General features: G+C 43.7%; 1 protein-coding gene across 4 annotated transcripts in view; it reads right to left on the bottom strand.

The window, feature by feature from the left end:
* CPVL (carboxypeptidase vitellogenic like) overlaps positions 1-15,470 on the bottom strand; it is a 131,204-nt gene that overhangs the window by 85,696 nt on the left and 30,038 nt on the right. For all 4 annotated transcript variants that reach the window (XM_058724732.1, XM_058724733.1, XM_058724735.1 and 1 more), the window contains exons 4-6: positions 5,961-6,075; positions 4,938-4,996; positions 3,147-3,226 (exon numbers count right to left, since the gene is read on the bottom strand). In XM_058724732.1, coding sequence (XP_058580715.1) covers positions 3,147-3,226; positions 4,938-4,996; positions 5,961-6,075 — 254 coding nt within the window. The remainder of the gene's footprint in view (positions 1-3,146; positions 3,227-4,937; positions 4,997-5,960; positions 6,076-15,470) is intronic.

Genomic DNA, 15,470 nt, shown 5'->3' with positions numbered 1-15,470 from the left:
ATGAACACAAGACGTTAAAAAGAAGTTAAAACAATCTAAGCAAAAGTTCCATGCCAACAAAGGCCAGACAAGGGGGAGCTTTTGTCAGTAACAGTTTGACTGAAATAAGCACAGTGCCAAGAAGCTTGGCAGTTTTGTTCAGCAGTGGCATACGGGCAGCCATCCTTCGCCTTCATTCCACCCCCACTATGGCCGGGCCATAATCTGCTCCGTCCAGTGTTCTCATTTAATATGTGAAACCAGTTTCATAGTCACATGGTTATGAAACACGTTTTAGCAATTGATATTATTTCCCATACAAAGCGGCAGGTGGGATAGAATGATAGTACCGTTTCCATCTGGCTGCTAAGAAACTAACTTCAGGCACGCTCAAGATGGGTAAGCACCAGACCAAGGACTAGGGGAGCTTGTTGACTACTCTATTACCAGCATCGGGGACAATGTCTGGCACATAGCAGGCAATCGATAAACAGTGGTAGAAGGGGAATGGTACCAGACCATACACTCCAGATCAAAGTTAGTAAATTTGTTATTCTTTAGTATATTTAGTTATTTATTTTACCTAAATCAGAGGGGCATTGTGGCTCAACAGCATGTTCCAAATAAAAAAAAAAAATCAAATATTTAAATGTCTGGTTAGTAAAAAGCCTTTGCTTCCAAACAAACACACACAAGGGCAGCCTAAGTGTGAATGCCAAATGCCTCTTTAGGAGTCTACTCCTTATAGGCACGGACTATTAATAGTCAAAAGGAATGGGTTTTTCAGTGGGGAAAAAAAAAAAAGATGGTTTTCAAAAGGAGAAAAAGAAGGTCTACTCTTTAAACCTACGTTTATGGGTTTCAAAGCGACCTTCTTATTCCAAACACCCATCTGGAGAGCTGGAGAGAAGAATGTAGTCACAAAGGGAAACAAATAGTGTAAACTATAAAGGAAACAGCTGAAATCAGTTTTCTGCACTACCCTTGATTAGCTATTTTCCAGTTCTAAGAGCCTGAAGCAAAAAGAACTAAAACAGCTATAAACAATGGATGCTTTGAAATAGGTTCTCTTTACATGTCATCTAAGAGGAGATGTACCACATGTCAGCAGTATACATCCACACGGAGGGTCAACTGGAAGCTGTAACCATCTTTGGGGGAGGGGAAGAAGAGACAGAAAAAGAATGGCGGGTTGCATGCTCTGGCTTAGAGGGGATTGATGCATTTCTTCACCACAGAACCTCCGCCCTCTGGGTGTTTGCTAGTTAAACAACTGAGCTTGTTTGGATTTAAACCAAAAGAGGGTCAGAGAGGGCAGGGAGGAATAAGGGGAGAAGTAGGTGTTCTATCTGAAAAATGAGAGCACACAGTCACTGCTCATGGCACTTGAGTAAACTTGTAAGGACAGCCATCATGATTATGTGTCTATAGGGAAAGAGGAGGTGCCTGAGCTAGGGGCAGAGGAGGGGGAATCCTGTGGAAATCTGGCTAATCTGCTCCCAGGACCCAATGTACCTGGAAGCAGAAGTGTGGGGTCCTAGCCATACCCCTGGACACAGAATGGAAGCGACAAAATAATGGGACAAATGACAAATGAAAGTGTAGAAAACAGGGGCGCCTGAATGGCTCTGTCAGGTAAGCGTCCGACTTCGGCTCAGGCCATGATTTCATGGTTCGTGAGTTCGAGCCCCGTATCGGGCTCAGTGCTGACAGCTTGGAGCCTGGAGCCTGCTTCAGATTCTGTGACTCCCTCTCTCTCTGCCCCTCCCCCGCTCGCACTCTGTCTCTGTCTCAAAAATAAATAAAATGTTAAAAAATAATTTTTTTAAATAAAAAATAAAAAAAAAAAGAAAGAAAGTGTAGAAAACAACAGCCGTATTTGTTTTCTGGGTCCGCAGAGAAGACAGAAAGAAATGTCTCAGGAAGAAAGGCCAGAAGTTACTCTTTCCTCCGTTCCCTAGCCATCTGCCTTGGGGAGAAAGAATAAAATGAAAAACTTTTGTCAGAGATCAGAAAACTCTGATGTGTTATTAGATTTACTTTCACTTTAGCAATTGGTTGGGTTTGCTCACCAAGTAATCAGCAGAATGAGTGTCGGGTACAATTAGGAAATAGGGGAGTTGGTTATCTCATTCTGGCCACTAGGGTTCTGTGAGTAAATGATTATAGGGCATAAGGTGGTACCCTAGTGATCTGAAAGAATTCCGGATTTGACCTCTAGTAACAATTTACAGACTGGAAAAATGTGACCAAATAAGAATGGTCACTTACTTAAAAAAAAAAAAAAAAGTACTAAAAATAGCCATGGCAAATATGAGTACGAAAAAAGAAGAAATTCTATGTGCAGTGTTTGACCAGGCTTACAAGTTTACATCTTCTTTCCATTTTTTTCTTTTTTTTAAGTAAAAGAATAGTTGTGGAAGATGAAGGAAAAAGTCAGAGACTAGCTAACAAGCTAAGCTTTCAGCCTGGGGGTCATGAAGGAGAAGCAAGAGAGGGGCAAATTGCATCTGAAGGCCACAGAAAGAGGAGTCCCGAGAAGAAAGAGAAACGAGCAAGAAGATGTTGTTTCTGGGCAAATGCAAAGTTCAAATACAATGTTAGAAAGCACACAACATCCTCTCAGGCACCTAGCTGAAAGGCTTGAAAATAATCTTTGGTCGGGTAATTCTGCTCCGTTTCTGTTGTCTCTTAAAGGATATTTTTACAAAATTATAATCGTGCCTTAGGATTTCAGCCCTCCTTGTTATTTTCTTGCTGACCATTTTTTGTTGTTTTTTTTTGTGGTTTTTTTTTTTCGATTTATTTAAATTCAAGTATAGTGCAGTTTTGGTCTCAGGAGTAGAATTTGGCAATTCATCGCTTACAGATGACAACCAGTGCTCATCCCAACAAGTCTGCCGGCCATTTTCACAGTTATCAGTGATAAAGTAACAAAGCAAAAAGCAGACTGTGTGTACGCACATGTGCGCACACGCATACACGTGTGTGTGTGCGTGTGTGCGTGCGTGTGTGAGCTCCTCACGTAGACGTATTCTTAGTATGTCTTTAAGAATTAGCCCATGAGGATCGAGCAGTGCTACTGACACCATTGGGTGAATTTCCGTATCGAAACAGAAAAACGTCTGGGCTGAAGAAGGTCAAGAGACAGCCAAGACCTTTTTTACCTGTATAAATTCCGTGCCACATCATCCTCATTGACTGCGTATCCCTGGGGGCCATCAGTAAAACTGAACCCTGTGCCCACCTGAGGATGAAATAAATAAGCAGGTATAAACACCGAGAAACACATGCCTCCGAGCCCTCAGGGAGATACCACACGGGAAGGAAATCGACCTTATTCCAAAGGCCAAGCCTCTGAGCTGGGATTTCTGCCACACCACCCCATGTGCCTTTACCCATCCCCATGGTGGGGGCAATGCTGCATTTCACCTTTTGCCTCTCCCCTCCACCAACCCCAAATAAAACAACAGCACAAAGCTCTGCCCTGGGGTCAGTGGCTGAGCTGTCCTGATTCCACAATGTGGACCCTGCCAGATATTGGTTTAAAGGGGAGCCATTCACCTTTCCTGCCCCCCCCCCCCACCGCTGCACTATCAAAGGACCCAAAGTTGTCCCCTCTCTGAAACCTGGAGGGTGCATTGCTCTGTCCTGCTAAGAAGGAACTCTCTAGGCTGGAGATGAAAGATAGTTTGTGTGTGTGTGTGTTTTCATTTTTTTTATTTGTGAGAAATATGGCCACTAAGCCCCCTTCACCTTCAGTAGAGAAGTTTTAAAATAAAGGTTAGTTTGAAACTAACACTTCCTTATACCTAGAAGCGCATAGACAACCAAGCTGTAAATCCAGAAGAAGCTGCCACTTATTTTGTGTCAAAAATCTGCATAAAGGACGCACCTCAACTAGGTGTAAACATTTTTGTTTTTGCTTTCCCTAAACACACAAGGGAACAGGACATTTCATTCGAGTTCTTTTGAAATACGCAATTGTAGACGAGGAAAGAGGATGGCTGACAAAACTTGGTGGGAAAAGAAGGAACAAGTATGTTGGACTTTTTTTTTTTCTCCCTATTTATCTGTTTTCTCGGAACCATCTGGGGCATGGAGAAATCAGAGAAATCAGTTAGGGGGCAACGACACTCCTGATCTGCAGAAGCTAACTCTAAAGTTACTCTCCTATTTTTCTGTTTATTGGACTCAATTTCAGAAGAACTTCCAAAGGAGAACCCCACATTTTGCTCCCAGATGGGGCTCACTGTGATAAATGAAGGAGACTAGCTTTGACTTTTGAAATCTACAACTCTGCTAGAAATGTTAGGAATTCTAATACTATACAATAACCCATGATATGGGGAAGCCGGATCATCAGTCGAAAGAAACCAATCCCTTATCCTGGATGATATAATTCAGTGAACAGGACATAAGATTAAAAATGAAAGAAAAAAAATCTTTTAAGAAAAAAGAAAAAATTAAGAAAAAAATCTTTCATAAGATTAAAAATGAGAGGAGAGAAAGTAGCAAGTAAAATTCCTCCAAACTCAGATTTAATGATATATGCTGGAAAAACGACATCTCAGATGGTGTTTAAGAGATTAAATTCTGTTTTATAAAGAAAACCCTACACCTGTTTCTTTTCCCTATTTTTTTAAAAAAAAAATGTTTTTTAAACGTTTATTTTTATTTTTGAGAGAGACAGAGACAGAGTGTGAGTGGGGGAGGGGCAGAGAGCAAGGGAGACACAGAATCCGAAACAGGCTCCAGGCTCCGAGCTGTCAGCACAGAGCCTGACGCGGGGCTCGAACTCGGGAACGGCGAGATCATGACCTAGGCTGAAGGGGGTCACTTAATCAACTGAGCCACCCGGGCACCCCTCTTTTCCCTTATTTTTTAAATGTACCTTATATAAAGGAAAAAGACAAGAGAGGCCCACTTGGCATTTCACAGGACCATCGGATACTCACTGGATTATCAATGTAAAGCATGGAAAATGTGGTGGTCCAAGGAAACTCTCTGGGACTCACTAGTAAAAGAGAGAAGAGGTTTGAGAGTGGGTCGTTAACCAACCAGCCCACCTACGGCCTAGCTCTGGTCAGCAGCCCAGCAACCCCGCCCGTCCCCCATCGTGTCAATGAACTCCTGGGGTCCCTTTGACACTGCTGCAGCCTCATACCGTAGGGAACAGACACCAGCACCTTTTTTCTTCTCCCCTCTTCTCCTCTACTTTTCCCAGACCTAGAGAAACCCCCAGAGGGTTTCTCCATCTAGGATAAAGTTTGGAAACAAAACCCTTGCAACTGTTTCGCTTAGAAAAAAACCCATAAACCTCCTATCTGTCTGATCCAATCAACCATTCTTAAAGTCTGGTCCTTCTAAAGCCTCCTCTTCCTTTCTAATGCCAAAGAGAACAACTCTTTTATACCTGAGTGACAAAGTCGTTCGCTCTCCAAATTCTGTCCCAGGGAAAGTAAACAATCTTCCCCAACCCCCAAAATGAGATGGAGGTGACCCAGGGTTACAACCAGATGTGGTTCCTCCGCCCCTTCCTTCACCCCTGTCTCCACCCACAGCATCTTGCTTCCAGGATATCTGACCATTTATGCTACTGAGCCATACGGTGTTCTGTTGATGTGAATAATTAGGGATACAATTCCACCCATTAGGCTCATGCAAAAGAGCTTGCCCAAATAGTAATAAATACCAACTGCTTTCATAAGCCCAGATTGCTTAAGTCAGCAGCAGATTGCAAGAAAATAGCTTAGAACCTTTCACTCAGATTTCAAGGGAGAAAGCAGCCCAGCCAGGACTCTCAGCCTGGTGGCTCCTCCTTCTTGGACAGACATTGTCAGAAAGCTATGTTTTTATAATCTGAAACTATCAAGCTATTCCTAGTGGTTCTGTGTATACTTTAATTTTTTTTTATGGAGCAGATGTAAGTTTCAGGTGAAAACCTCTCCATGGGAAAACAGAGTCCAAGTAATACTTACCAGTCATGTTACTTGTGACAATATAAGGTCCGTGCTCCACAAAAAGTCCAAACATGGATGAACCTCCTGGCCCGCCCTGCAGCCAGAGAACTACTGGAGCAGCCATGGGCTGTACCTAAGGGGGACAAAGAAGCCGATGACCACACGGAGCACTAAGCAAAAGAATACACCCAAGCAAACATATCCAAACCCTGTGTTTTTCACTGCCTTGACTAAATCTCACAAAGCCTGCCCAGACCCCAGTGTCTGCTCTCCATTACAAGCACAGTGCTGGTTATCTCTTGTTTTAAATTAGTATTTGCCTCATCATGCTGGTATCTATCTTGCTCAGTTCAGTCTTTTCCTGCCAATAGCCAGAAAACCCACGGAAGATAGAAGCTTTGCCTCTGTAGGCCCCTAGAGATCCAGACATTGCCTAGGGCGTGGCTATATTTCGTAAATCTGTTTAAACTTGCATTTGACCAACATGTTCCCAAAGAGGCACAACAAAGAACCCGTCCTCCTCGGTGACAGTTCACCTGCTTCACTGGAGCCCAAACTGCCTTTCTGATTTCATTCATTGAGAGGGTGCCCACAAGGACAACAGCATCTTTATTCAACATGAGGGAACTGTGGGGCGCCTGGGTGGCTCAGTCAGTTAAGCTTCCGACTTCGACTCAGGTCATGGTCTCACACTTCGTGAGTTCAAGCCCCACGTCGGGCTCTGTGCTAACAGCTCAGAGCCTGGAACCTGCTTCAGATTCTGTGTCTCCCTCTCTGTCTGCCCCTCCCCTGCTTGCATTCTGTCTGTCTGTCTTTCTCAAAAATAAATAAACATTAAAAAAAAACAAAACAAAACACGAGGGAACTGAGAAGAAGTGCATAGGCCCAGAATCAGTTAGTAACAAAACCCCAAACAAGGTACAAATTGATTTAGGAGACAGGGAAGAGGTAAATAAGAAAAGGTCATTGGCAGGGTGGGGATGATGAAAAATGAGTTTCTGGCAGTAGAGAAAAAGAAAAAGACTTACTCTCTTTTGCTTCTATTTTCATGTGACACAGAGACAATAAAGAATAAACCCAATGATTAAAGAGTGTGAAGAGGCAATAAAGGCAATGTTAAGAGAGTGGGTGAAGGCAGAAAAGAATGGTGTTTCCTTTAAACACAGGTGATCAAGGAAAGACTGAGTGAGATCCTGAGTTGAAGGAGATCTGAATTCTAGATGGATCCAGCCATGAGAGGAGCCAGGGAACAATGCCACAGACAGAGGGAAATGGCGGAGGAAAATCGTCAACACAGAAAAGAGCTGGATGTGAGAGTGGGGAACGAGAGGTCACCAGGTCCTACGTGAATCCTCCAGAGCAATCTGAAAGGAGCTCAAAGTGGCTTCAGGGAGGCTCACAGTTGGATGTGACAGTGAATGTTGGCTGGAAGTCATGGCGCATTTGATGTTCAGTCAGCCAGGCTTAGCAAGCAAGATCTCATTGCTTTAGCTCAGAACGAAATCTACAACCTCTTTCTTAGCCCAGTCACGTAGAGAGCAGTCAGTGTTTCATTTGCACGTTTGAGCGGACTGGTTCCATCTACCCGGATGATGTGAGAAGGCTGTGGGCAGAGGCAAGACTAACGCAAGGGGAGGAGATCTGGGCACCACAGCCAAGAACCTAGAAGCAGAGCTGACCACGGGGTTCTAACCATAAAGACAGATGTGAGACAGGGATTTCTCCTTTCCGGTCACCAGGAGTCTGACAAAGTCAGCCTTGCAGAAAGGGAGGTGGTGGTAAGAACAGCCGTAAGCTGGACAAGAGCCTCTCTAGGAGGGTCTACCCTGAGGTCCCTTCTCCCGCATCAAGGAATTAAATGAGGTAAAATTTGTAAAGCTTTTGGAACAATGCCTAACGTGTGATAAAGGTATAATAACTACAAACAATCACTGTGGTTAAAGAAACAGGGAGAAAAGGTAGGAGCCCAGAGTCAGACTGGGAACTTGGGTCAGCAGGACTGTAGGGCTGTATACAGGGCTAAAAATCAGCCCAGTATAATGCAAGTCCGTGAGCTCTTACCCCTAACTGGATTCAGATCTGGGCTTACCTATCTACTAGCTGTGTGACCTTAAGCAAGATGCCCAAGCTCTCTGAACTTCAGTTTCCCCATCTGTAAAATGGGGATCAGTAATAGTACCTATGTCATGTGGTTGATGTGAGGGCTAAAATTAATCTTCGAAAAGCTCAGTGAGTGGGATATAATACGTGTTCTGCACACGTTAGCGACTGATGTGATAAAGAAACACTAGGAATTATAGACGGTTTTAAGATAAACTCTCTATAAATGAGAGGACCGGAAAAGCGGCTTGGTTGGTGTTTTCCCTTGCACCTTTGGCCAATACCTTCCCTGGTCAGTTTTTCACTAGTTAGTCCCCTTGCAAATGTCCATAAAGAATTCAAAAGAATTAGGGATTTCTCTTATAAGTTGAACTAGGAAATATTAAAATCAAAGACGGCTTTCTAAGGCTGCTGTGGGGAAGTAGGGCATTGGCATCAGAACTGGTATACCAACTGGAATTGGAAGCCCGGCAGATTCTGGTTCTACTTGGCCACAAAACAGCTGTGTGATCCTGACCCTCAGAATCTTCCAGCCCTTGGCTTCCCAGTCCATCAAATGGCAATAATGCCCACCTCACAGGCTTGAGAAAATGTATCATGAAATGATATTGCAAACTCTGCTGGGCCAGATAAACAGAACCATCTGTACCCTAACCTGCCTGGCCCTGACTGTGGGTGCTTGGTCTGAATAAGTGATTTTTAGCTCCCGGCCCACGCTCTAATGTGCTGTTCAACACCACTTACCGGGACCACCTTCCACTTGTACTCACTCAGCAAGGGAGCGTATTAGAAATGGAGAAGCAATGGATCTCAGTGGATGCAGGTCCAGCCTCCCTGGGAATGTGAGATACTGTGCGCCCACCCATTCCAGGGGACACCCAGCCCCGACTTCTTTCCGAATGTGCACAAGAGCTTCCAGAAGCCACGGTATGCCACATGTGAGCCAGTGGTTCTCAACCTTGGCCACCCATTAAAATACCTTCTTGAAACGTTAGTGCCTAGGCCCAAACCCCAGTGATACCAAATCAGTTGGTCTGGGGTGAGGCAGCCATCAGACTTTTTCAAAGCTCTCGGGTGGTTCTGATGTGGAGGCAGGGCTGAGAAGCTGCAAGGGTAAAAGAAGTCTGTCCTCTCGGGTGCCCAGGCCCTCTGGTCTTTGCCCTCCCCTCCCCTCCCTTTTCATGTCCCTTCCTGTGACCTGGCACAATGATGGGACCTCTGGGCTCTCAGAAAAATAGCCTGACCCTGAGAGGCCACACTACAAAGTCAAGTCAAACACATCGGTGCCAAACATCTTTATTATGCAACTTTGAAGTACAGGACACTGCATTCTTGGAATGCTTCAATAATAAGAGATCAGCATACACACCTCCAACCTCAGCCGACCTTGCTCCTCGAATGTACTTTCCTGAAGGAGGTAAATGAGCTCGATACCTCTTGAGGAAGCCCGTTTTTAAAGAAAACTCCATATTACTCGGCAATCAAAAAGAATGAAATCTTGCCATTTGCAACTACGTGGGTGGAACTAGAGGGTATTACCCCAAGTGAAATTAGTCCGAGAAAGACAAATATCATATGACTTCACTCATATGAGGACTTGAAGAGACAAAACAGATGAACATAAGGAAAGGGAAGCAAAATAATAAAAAACTGGGAGGAGGACAAAAACATAAGAGACTCTTAAATATGGAGCACAGACAGAGGGTTACTGGAGGGGTTGGGGGGCGCGGTATGGGCTAAATGGGTCAGAGGCATTAAGGAATCTACTCCTGAAGTCACTGTTGCACTATATGCTAACTAACTTGGATGTAAATTAAAAAAATAAATTAAATACAAATTAAAAAAAAAGAAAAAAGAAAACTCCATGCACACATCTTTCTACCACACTCCAACCAACCTATGAGCTAATACTAGCCTCATCTGTAATGAAATGCAAAAGTCAGATGCTGGAAAATCAAGGTTTACGTATTCAGTGCTAAAGCCCCAAAAGTTAGTTATATCACAGCACACAGACTTTTGTAATCTGATATGACATCCTAATGACATGGCCTGCCACAATAATTACATCAAGAATAATGGCATAAAGCTGTAATGTGATCATTCCTAGGGTGACATATTTAGCTCTCAGTTGTGAGAATGCAGCCCTCTCCCCCTCTGCACCCCTGACTTAGGAAAGAATAAAAGTAAACAAAGACATCCTGAACAAAAACCCACATTGAAAAACTTATAAGAAGCAAGTGCTTTAAATCACTTAAGACTTAACAAAGTTCAGGGCTTTTAAAGTACTTATTATTTTGAAGCGATAATTCAAGAGCATGTGGAACACGAGAAATAGTACATTTATTTTTGTGAAAAGTTCTAGAAATTTTCCTTAAAATTTTTTATGTTACAAAGAAAGCACTTACTCTTAATTTTTATTCAAGAGGGTATTAAAAAAATCTCCCTTATCCCACCAGTTGTAGTCCCCAGAGATGATGGTGGAGATGGTTAGTTTTCTAGGTTTTTCTCTATGCACCCCCCATATACACACATATAAATATATTTTGTAGATGTTATATATGCTATGTGTGTAAATACTTTTTTCCAAAAATAGAATCAGGCTATATAAAATATTCTATATTTACTGTATTCACTTAACATGTTGTGAAAATCTTTTCGTAATAGTGCATATCATCTTTTGGCTAAACCATATGGCATTCTGGATTTACCACAATGTATTAACCCATTTAACATACAACACTGACAGGCATTGTTCTAAGGTTTGGACAGTAGGATACTTAATGTTTAAGAGCATGTATTTTGGCACAAGACTAGCAAGGTCCGAATTCCAACTATCTTATTTTCTAGCTGTGTGCTCTTGGGCAAGTTAAGTGTCCTCTGCTTAAAAAAAAAATAATAATGCCTATCTTATATGGTTGCGATATAGATTCAAAGAATTAATATACGCACAGCACTTAGAACAGTGTCTGGCTGGGGCACCTGGGTGGCTCAGTCGGTTAAGCGGCTGACTTCGGCTCAGGTCATGATCTCACAGTCTGTGGGTTCGAGCCCCGCGTCGGGCTCTGTGCTGACAGCTCAGAGCCTGGAGCCTGCTTCTGATTCTGTGTCTCCCCCTCTCTCTGACCCTCCCCCGTTCATGCTCTGTCTCTCTCTGTCTCAAAAATAAATAAATGTTAAAAAAAAATTAAAAAAAAAAAAAAAAAAAAGAACAGTGTCTGGCTATTAATAGCCAAACATCTATTTAAATGTTAGCTCTGATTATTTTTCTGGGGAGGTAAGAAGACAGGAAATAAATAGTAATTAAATAAACGGGTGATATGAGAGAGTAATAGAAAGCCATTAGATTGACTACTTAAAGAAGGTGTCTGGTGAGGGGCTAACATTCGAGCTAAGACCTTAAAAGTAAGTAATCCTCTACTAATAAGCATTTATATGTTTAATTATAAAGAAACTAAGATCTCTATTAATGTTGTATAGGTCCAAGTAGTGTAGCAAGAACTGATGATCACGAAGAAGGGACAAAGAAATTATAAATATGAGAAGGGACACAGGAATAGTAAATGTTTGAGCGAGAAGCCTCTCCACTGGAGAAGAGTGTGGGCACACAGGTCCCACAAACCTGCACCTTTTGTTGGTGAGCAAGAAACCAGGGCTTTGCTTCAGAAGCCCTTTAAATTCTTCTGGTGACCCCTGGTGGCCAATTCATGAACTTGGACACTCCTTTCTCAGGGTTTGTTCCCAAATGAAAAGCCCAGAAGGAAGCAGGTTATTTATTTAGTTGTTTAGAACCTCTACACACAGAAGTTTCTACACCTGAAACACAGAAGTTTCACCATGTCTCACATTAGCGCATCCCAATACTTATTCATAACGATGGTGAACACATCTACCCGACGTCTTAATAGATCATCATTCCAATAAGTGACACTCATTCATTCGGTTTGACATTCTGTACATAAAAGGATACTTGGAAACACCCAGTTTCTCCCTTTCTCCTTGCTTCTAAGCGAGCACAGAGGAACACAGGTAGACACTAATGAAACCAAGCCCTCCTGCCATTTGCTCCCCACGTGGACGTGCCCTCTGTAGAAGGCATCCCCTTGTGCTCTGTGCCTTCCTTGTCACCCCGCTTCCCATCAAACCATACCCACCTTCTTTTCTGTCCTCTGAAGCCCTCTTCTGTATTCCACGGTAAAGATAACCTTCTACTCAGGCTTCACACATATCGCTGAAGCAGGAAGTTCATATATCTGGGGGTGGGAGTGGCACTAAAGTCTTGCCAATCTTGGTACTCGGAAGTCACTTGATTGCATTTTATACAGAAGACCAGGATATCTGCCACCAGGAAATCTTAGGTATCTAAGCAAGTATTAGGGCAACATTGTCCGCCAATGCCCAGGGCTGGGTACATACTCTAGCTACCCTCTTCCTCCCACCCACCCCACAAAGGGCACCATACTTTGTAAGAGAAAACAGCAACCAAACCACTAACAGGCCCAAATCAATGGTACCGCTTAAGATGAGACGTGCAATTAGTAAATTAATTAAAGCTCCCTTCACACTTCTATATGCAGAGGCTGATCATTTGCTTGGTTTAAGTAATGTGTTCTATCTTAATTGAAGTCATTAGTACCCCAAGTAAATGTCTTGAAATTCCCCCAAGTATGCTTGAATGGACTCCCATTTTGCCACACAGATCCCAGTTCCGCTGATACTTCAGCTGCTGCATTAATGGTTTAATCAAGGCAGCGATTTTTATTTAATGCAATTGGTTTTGTGACTAGAATCGCTAACTAGCTAACTAGTAACATTTTAATTCTACACACACACTCCCAATACTTATAAACAACTTGCTTAAGACATTTTGTGCTTTGGGGAAGAATTTTTACTTACAGTGGTTGCTGTTGACCTCTCGCTAAATCTTCCTTTACTACGATTGTTGCCATTGCCCCATCATCGGGAAAACTGACTTCCTCAAACGTGTTTTGGTTTTTCTGTTTGCTTGTTTGTTTGTTTGTTTGTTTTCTGTTTTGAGGCCTCTTGACATAACTAACAAGCTCCCACTGACTCTCATGGAGCTTTGAGTCATCTCATTAATTTGAGCCAACTTACACACCACTAGAATCTTCTTTACCTTTCTCCTTCTTAACCTTTGTACGTGGCTCTCATTCCTTCATGAGGCAGTTATGGCTTCTCTGTTGGTGCCTCATGCCATAAAGTTGGAATTTAGAATGAATGACGGTAGGCGGGGTGGTGCTGGAGAGAGGCCTGTCTTTCCCATTCTTGTTGCAAACAAAGAAATGGTTGAACAAGTTAGTCGCCTTCTTCTCCATGTTAAATCAGGCACACATTTTGAATATGCATTTCTGCATTTTGAATATGTCTATGGACGGAATGATCTGTAATTTATCACTTTTAGCTGCTTTCGCCTTGTTTTGTCTCACCTACCTTCTCTTCCTCCAGATCTCCAGTGCCGTTATTACAATAATAGCAAAGAAGATAAACAGTGCAAGTCTGAGGACAAATATCTACAACCTCCAAATCTTGGTCATATGACTAATGGATTTGCGGCCATCTGTGGTAGACATATTTTCCAGAGATCTGTTCCATCCACAACCCCTTCTCTAGGAACTGACTCTCCATTTACCAAAAGAAAGGGCCCATTAGTCATGCTTACATCACACGAAACGGCACCCTCAGCTTTAGCTGACTGGACGGAGAAAGAACACCTGACCCAGGGTGGGCCAATCACATCTGCCCCTAGCAGAAGTGCTAGTGGATCTTTGGTGACTGCATGGTTCAAGAACAGGTGAAGGCAGAAACTGTAGGGCAGCCATCTTCTGCCAGATACCTGGAGAAACAAAGCATGTTGATCTGCCAAGAGAGAGGAATGAGGCACAGATAAGTGATCCTGTGGCCTTGGTCAGAATAAGGCTGAGACAGAAAGACTGGCTGTCCCGGCTCCTGATGCCTTTCCAGTTGACCATACTTTCTGCCCTTGGTGTCTCGGGGCAGGAGAGAAGGATTTAGAATGGGGTGGATATATTAGTTAGGGTCCAATCAGAAGACAGAAACCATGTAGCAATTTTAATTTTTAAATTTTCCCATTTTAAAGTTATTGTTACTTTTCATATGGAAATATTGACCTTTAATTCTGTTACAGGTTCCAGTGTTTGCTCTGGTCCCCATCCACCATGGCTATCGCACCCACCCACCGGTGGGCAGAAGTGGGGATGTAATGCCAGGGGGGGTCTGCTCCCCCAAGAGGCACATCCTCAGTGTTGGCCAAATATCAGCCTGCGGGACAGGCTTCCTGTGTCCACCAAGGAACAAGGAAATTTTAAAGAGATATTCATTATAATGGGGGATAACCATAAATATGTGAGGAGAACTCCAAAGAGTACTCTGGGCTGAGGGAAAGTGCCCAGGGATGGACAAACTCATATGGCAGGGATGGGGCTCTTCCCAAGGCTTACACCCTAAGGTGTAAGTCCCAAGACTATGGTCTAGACCTCCTTGGAGAAGGTATGGTTATACCCACTGGGTGGCTGAGAAGTTCACTGGGTTGCCTGGCTCAAAACTGGCCAGGAATCCAGGGGCAAGTAGGAAAGGCCTCCAGGGAAAAGCGGTCTGTGGCTGGTGGGAGCAGGTACAGAGCAAGTCAAAATGTTGGGAGTCCACTTGTGTGAAAGTGGCACACAACCTGGAGTGCACGGGGTCCCCGTTGGGAAGGCGGTGGGAAACCAGCCTCGGGTACAGGTGGTCAAGGCTGCTGAGAGTTGGCTTAGGGAACCTGCTCGCTGGCATGGCCTAGGATGTTATGGTGTCCGTGTTGAAGGAGCTGCAGCCAGGTGGTCACTGGGACAGAGCCAGGATTATAAGGTTGTTGAGGGTCTTTGCGGTCTGGGGGCCCAGCTAGAGCAGAGGACTACTGGATGTTCCCACATACGCCCTGCTGACAGACTGGACAGCAGGGCCAGGAGAAAGTGAAATGCAGGACAAGGGAACAGGAAGAGAAGCCAACTTCCTCCTGCAATGTCTCTCCAGCACCCTCTACTGACAAAGCCTAACATCATGTTCACTGCCCAGGAAAAATGTTGATAGCTCTATTACTGTGGAGCAAGTAAAAGGACAGAACTGGAACGAGTTCTAGTTGTCATAAGATATCGTAGTCACAGCCCAAAGAGTATAGGACGCGAGGCTATATTAGTCATCTAATGCTGTATGACATGCATCCAAAACCTGGTGGCCTAAGATAACAATAATCATTTATTATCTCTCGTGCTTTCTGTGGACCAGGAATTTGGGGACATCTGACTGGACAGTTCTGGCTCAAGATCTCTCATGAAGTGACAGTCAAGATATCAGCCAGGGCTACAGTCATCTGACTTGGGCTGGATGAAGACCATCTAATGTTGGTGCTGACTG

Source organism: Neofelis nebulosa, chromosome 4 (assembly GCF_028018385.1).
Source record: "Neofelis nebulosa isolate mNeoNeb1 chromosome 4, mNeoNeb1.pri, whole genome shotgun sequence".
NCBI classification, from domain to species: Eukaryota; Metazoa; Chordata; class Mammalia; order Carnivora; family Felidae; genus Neofelis; species Neofelis nebulosa.
The sequence above is the reverse complement of the archived record's forward strand: the minus strand, read 5'-3'. Positions and strand labels throughout refer to the sequence as shown.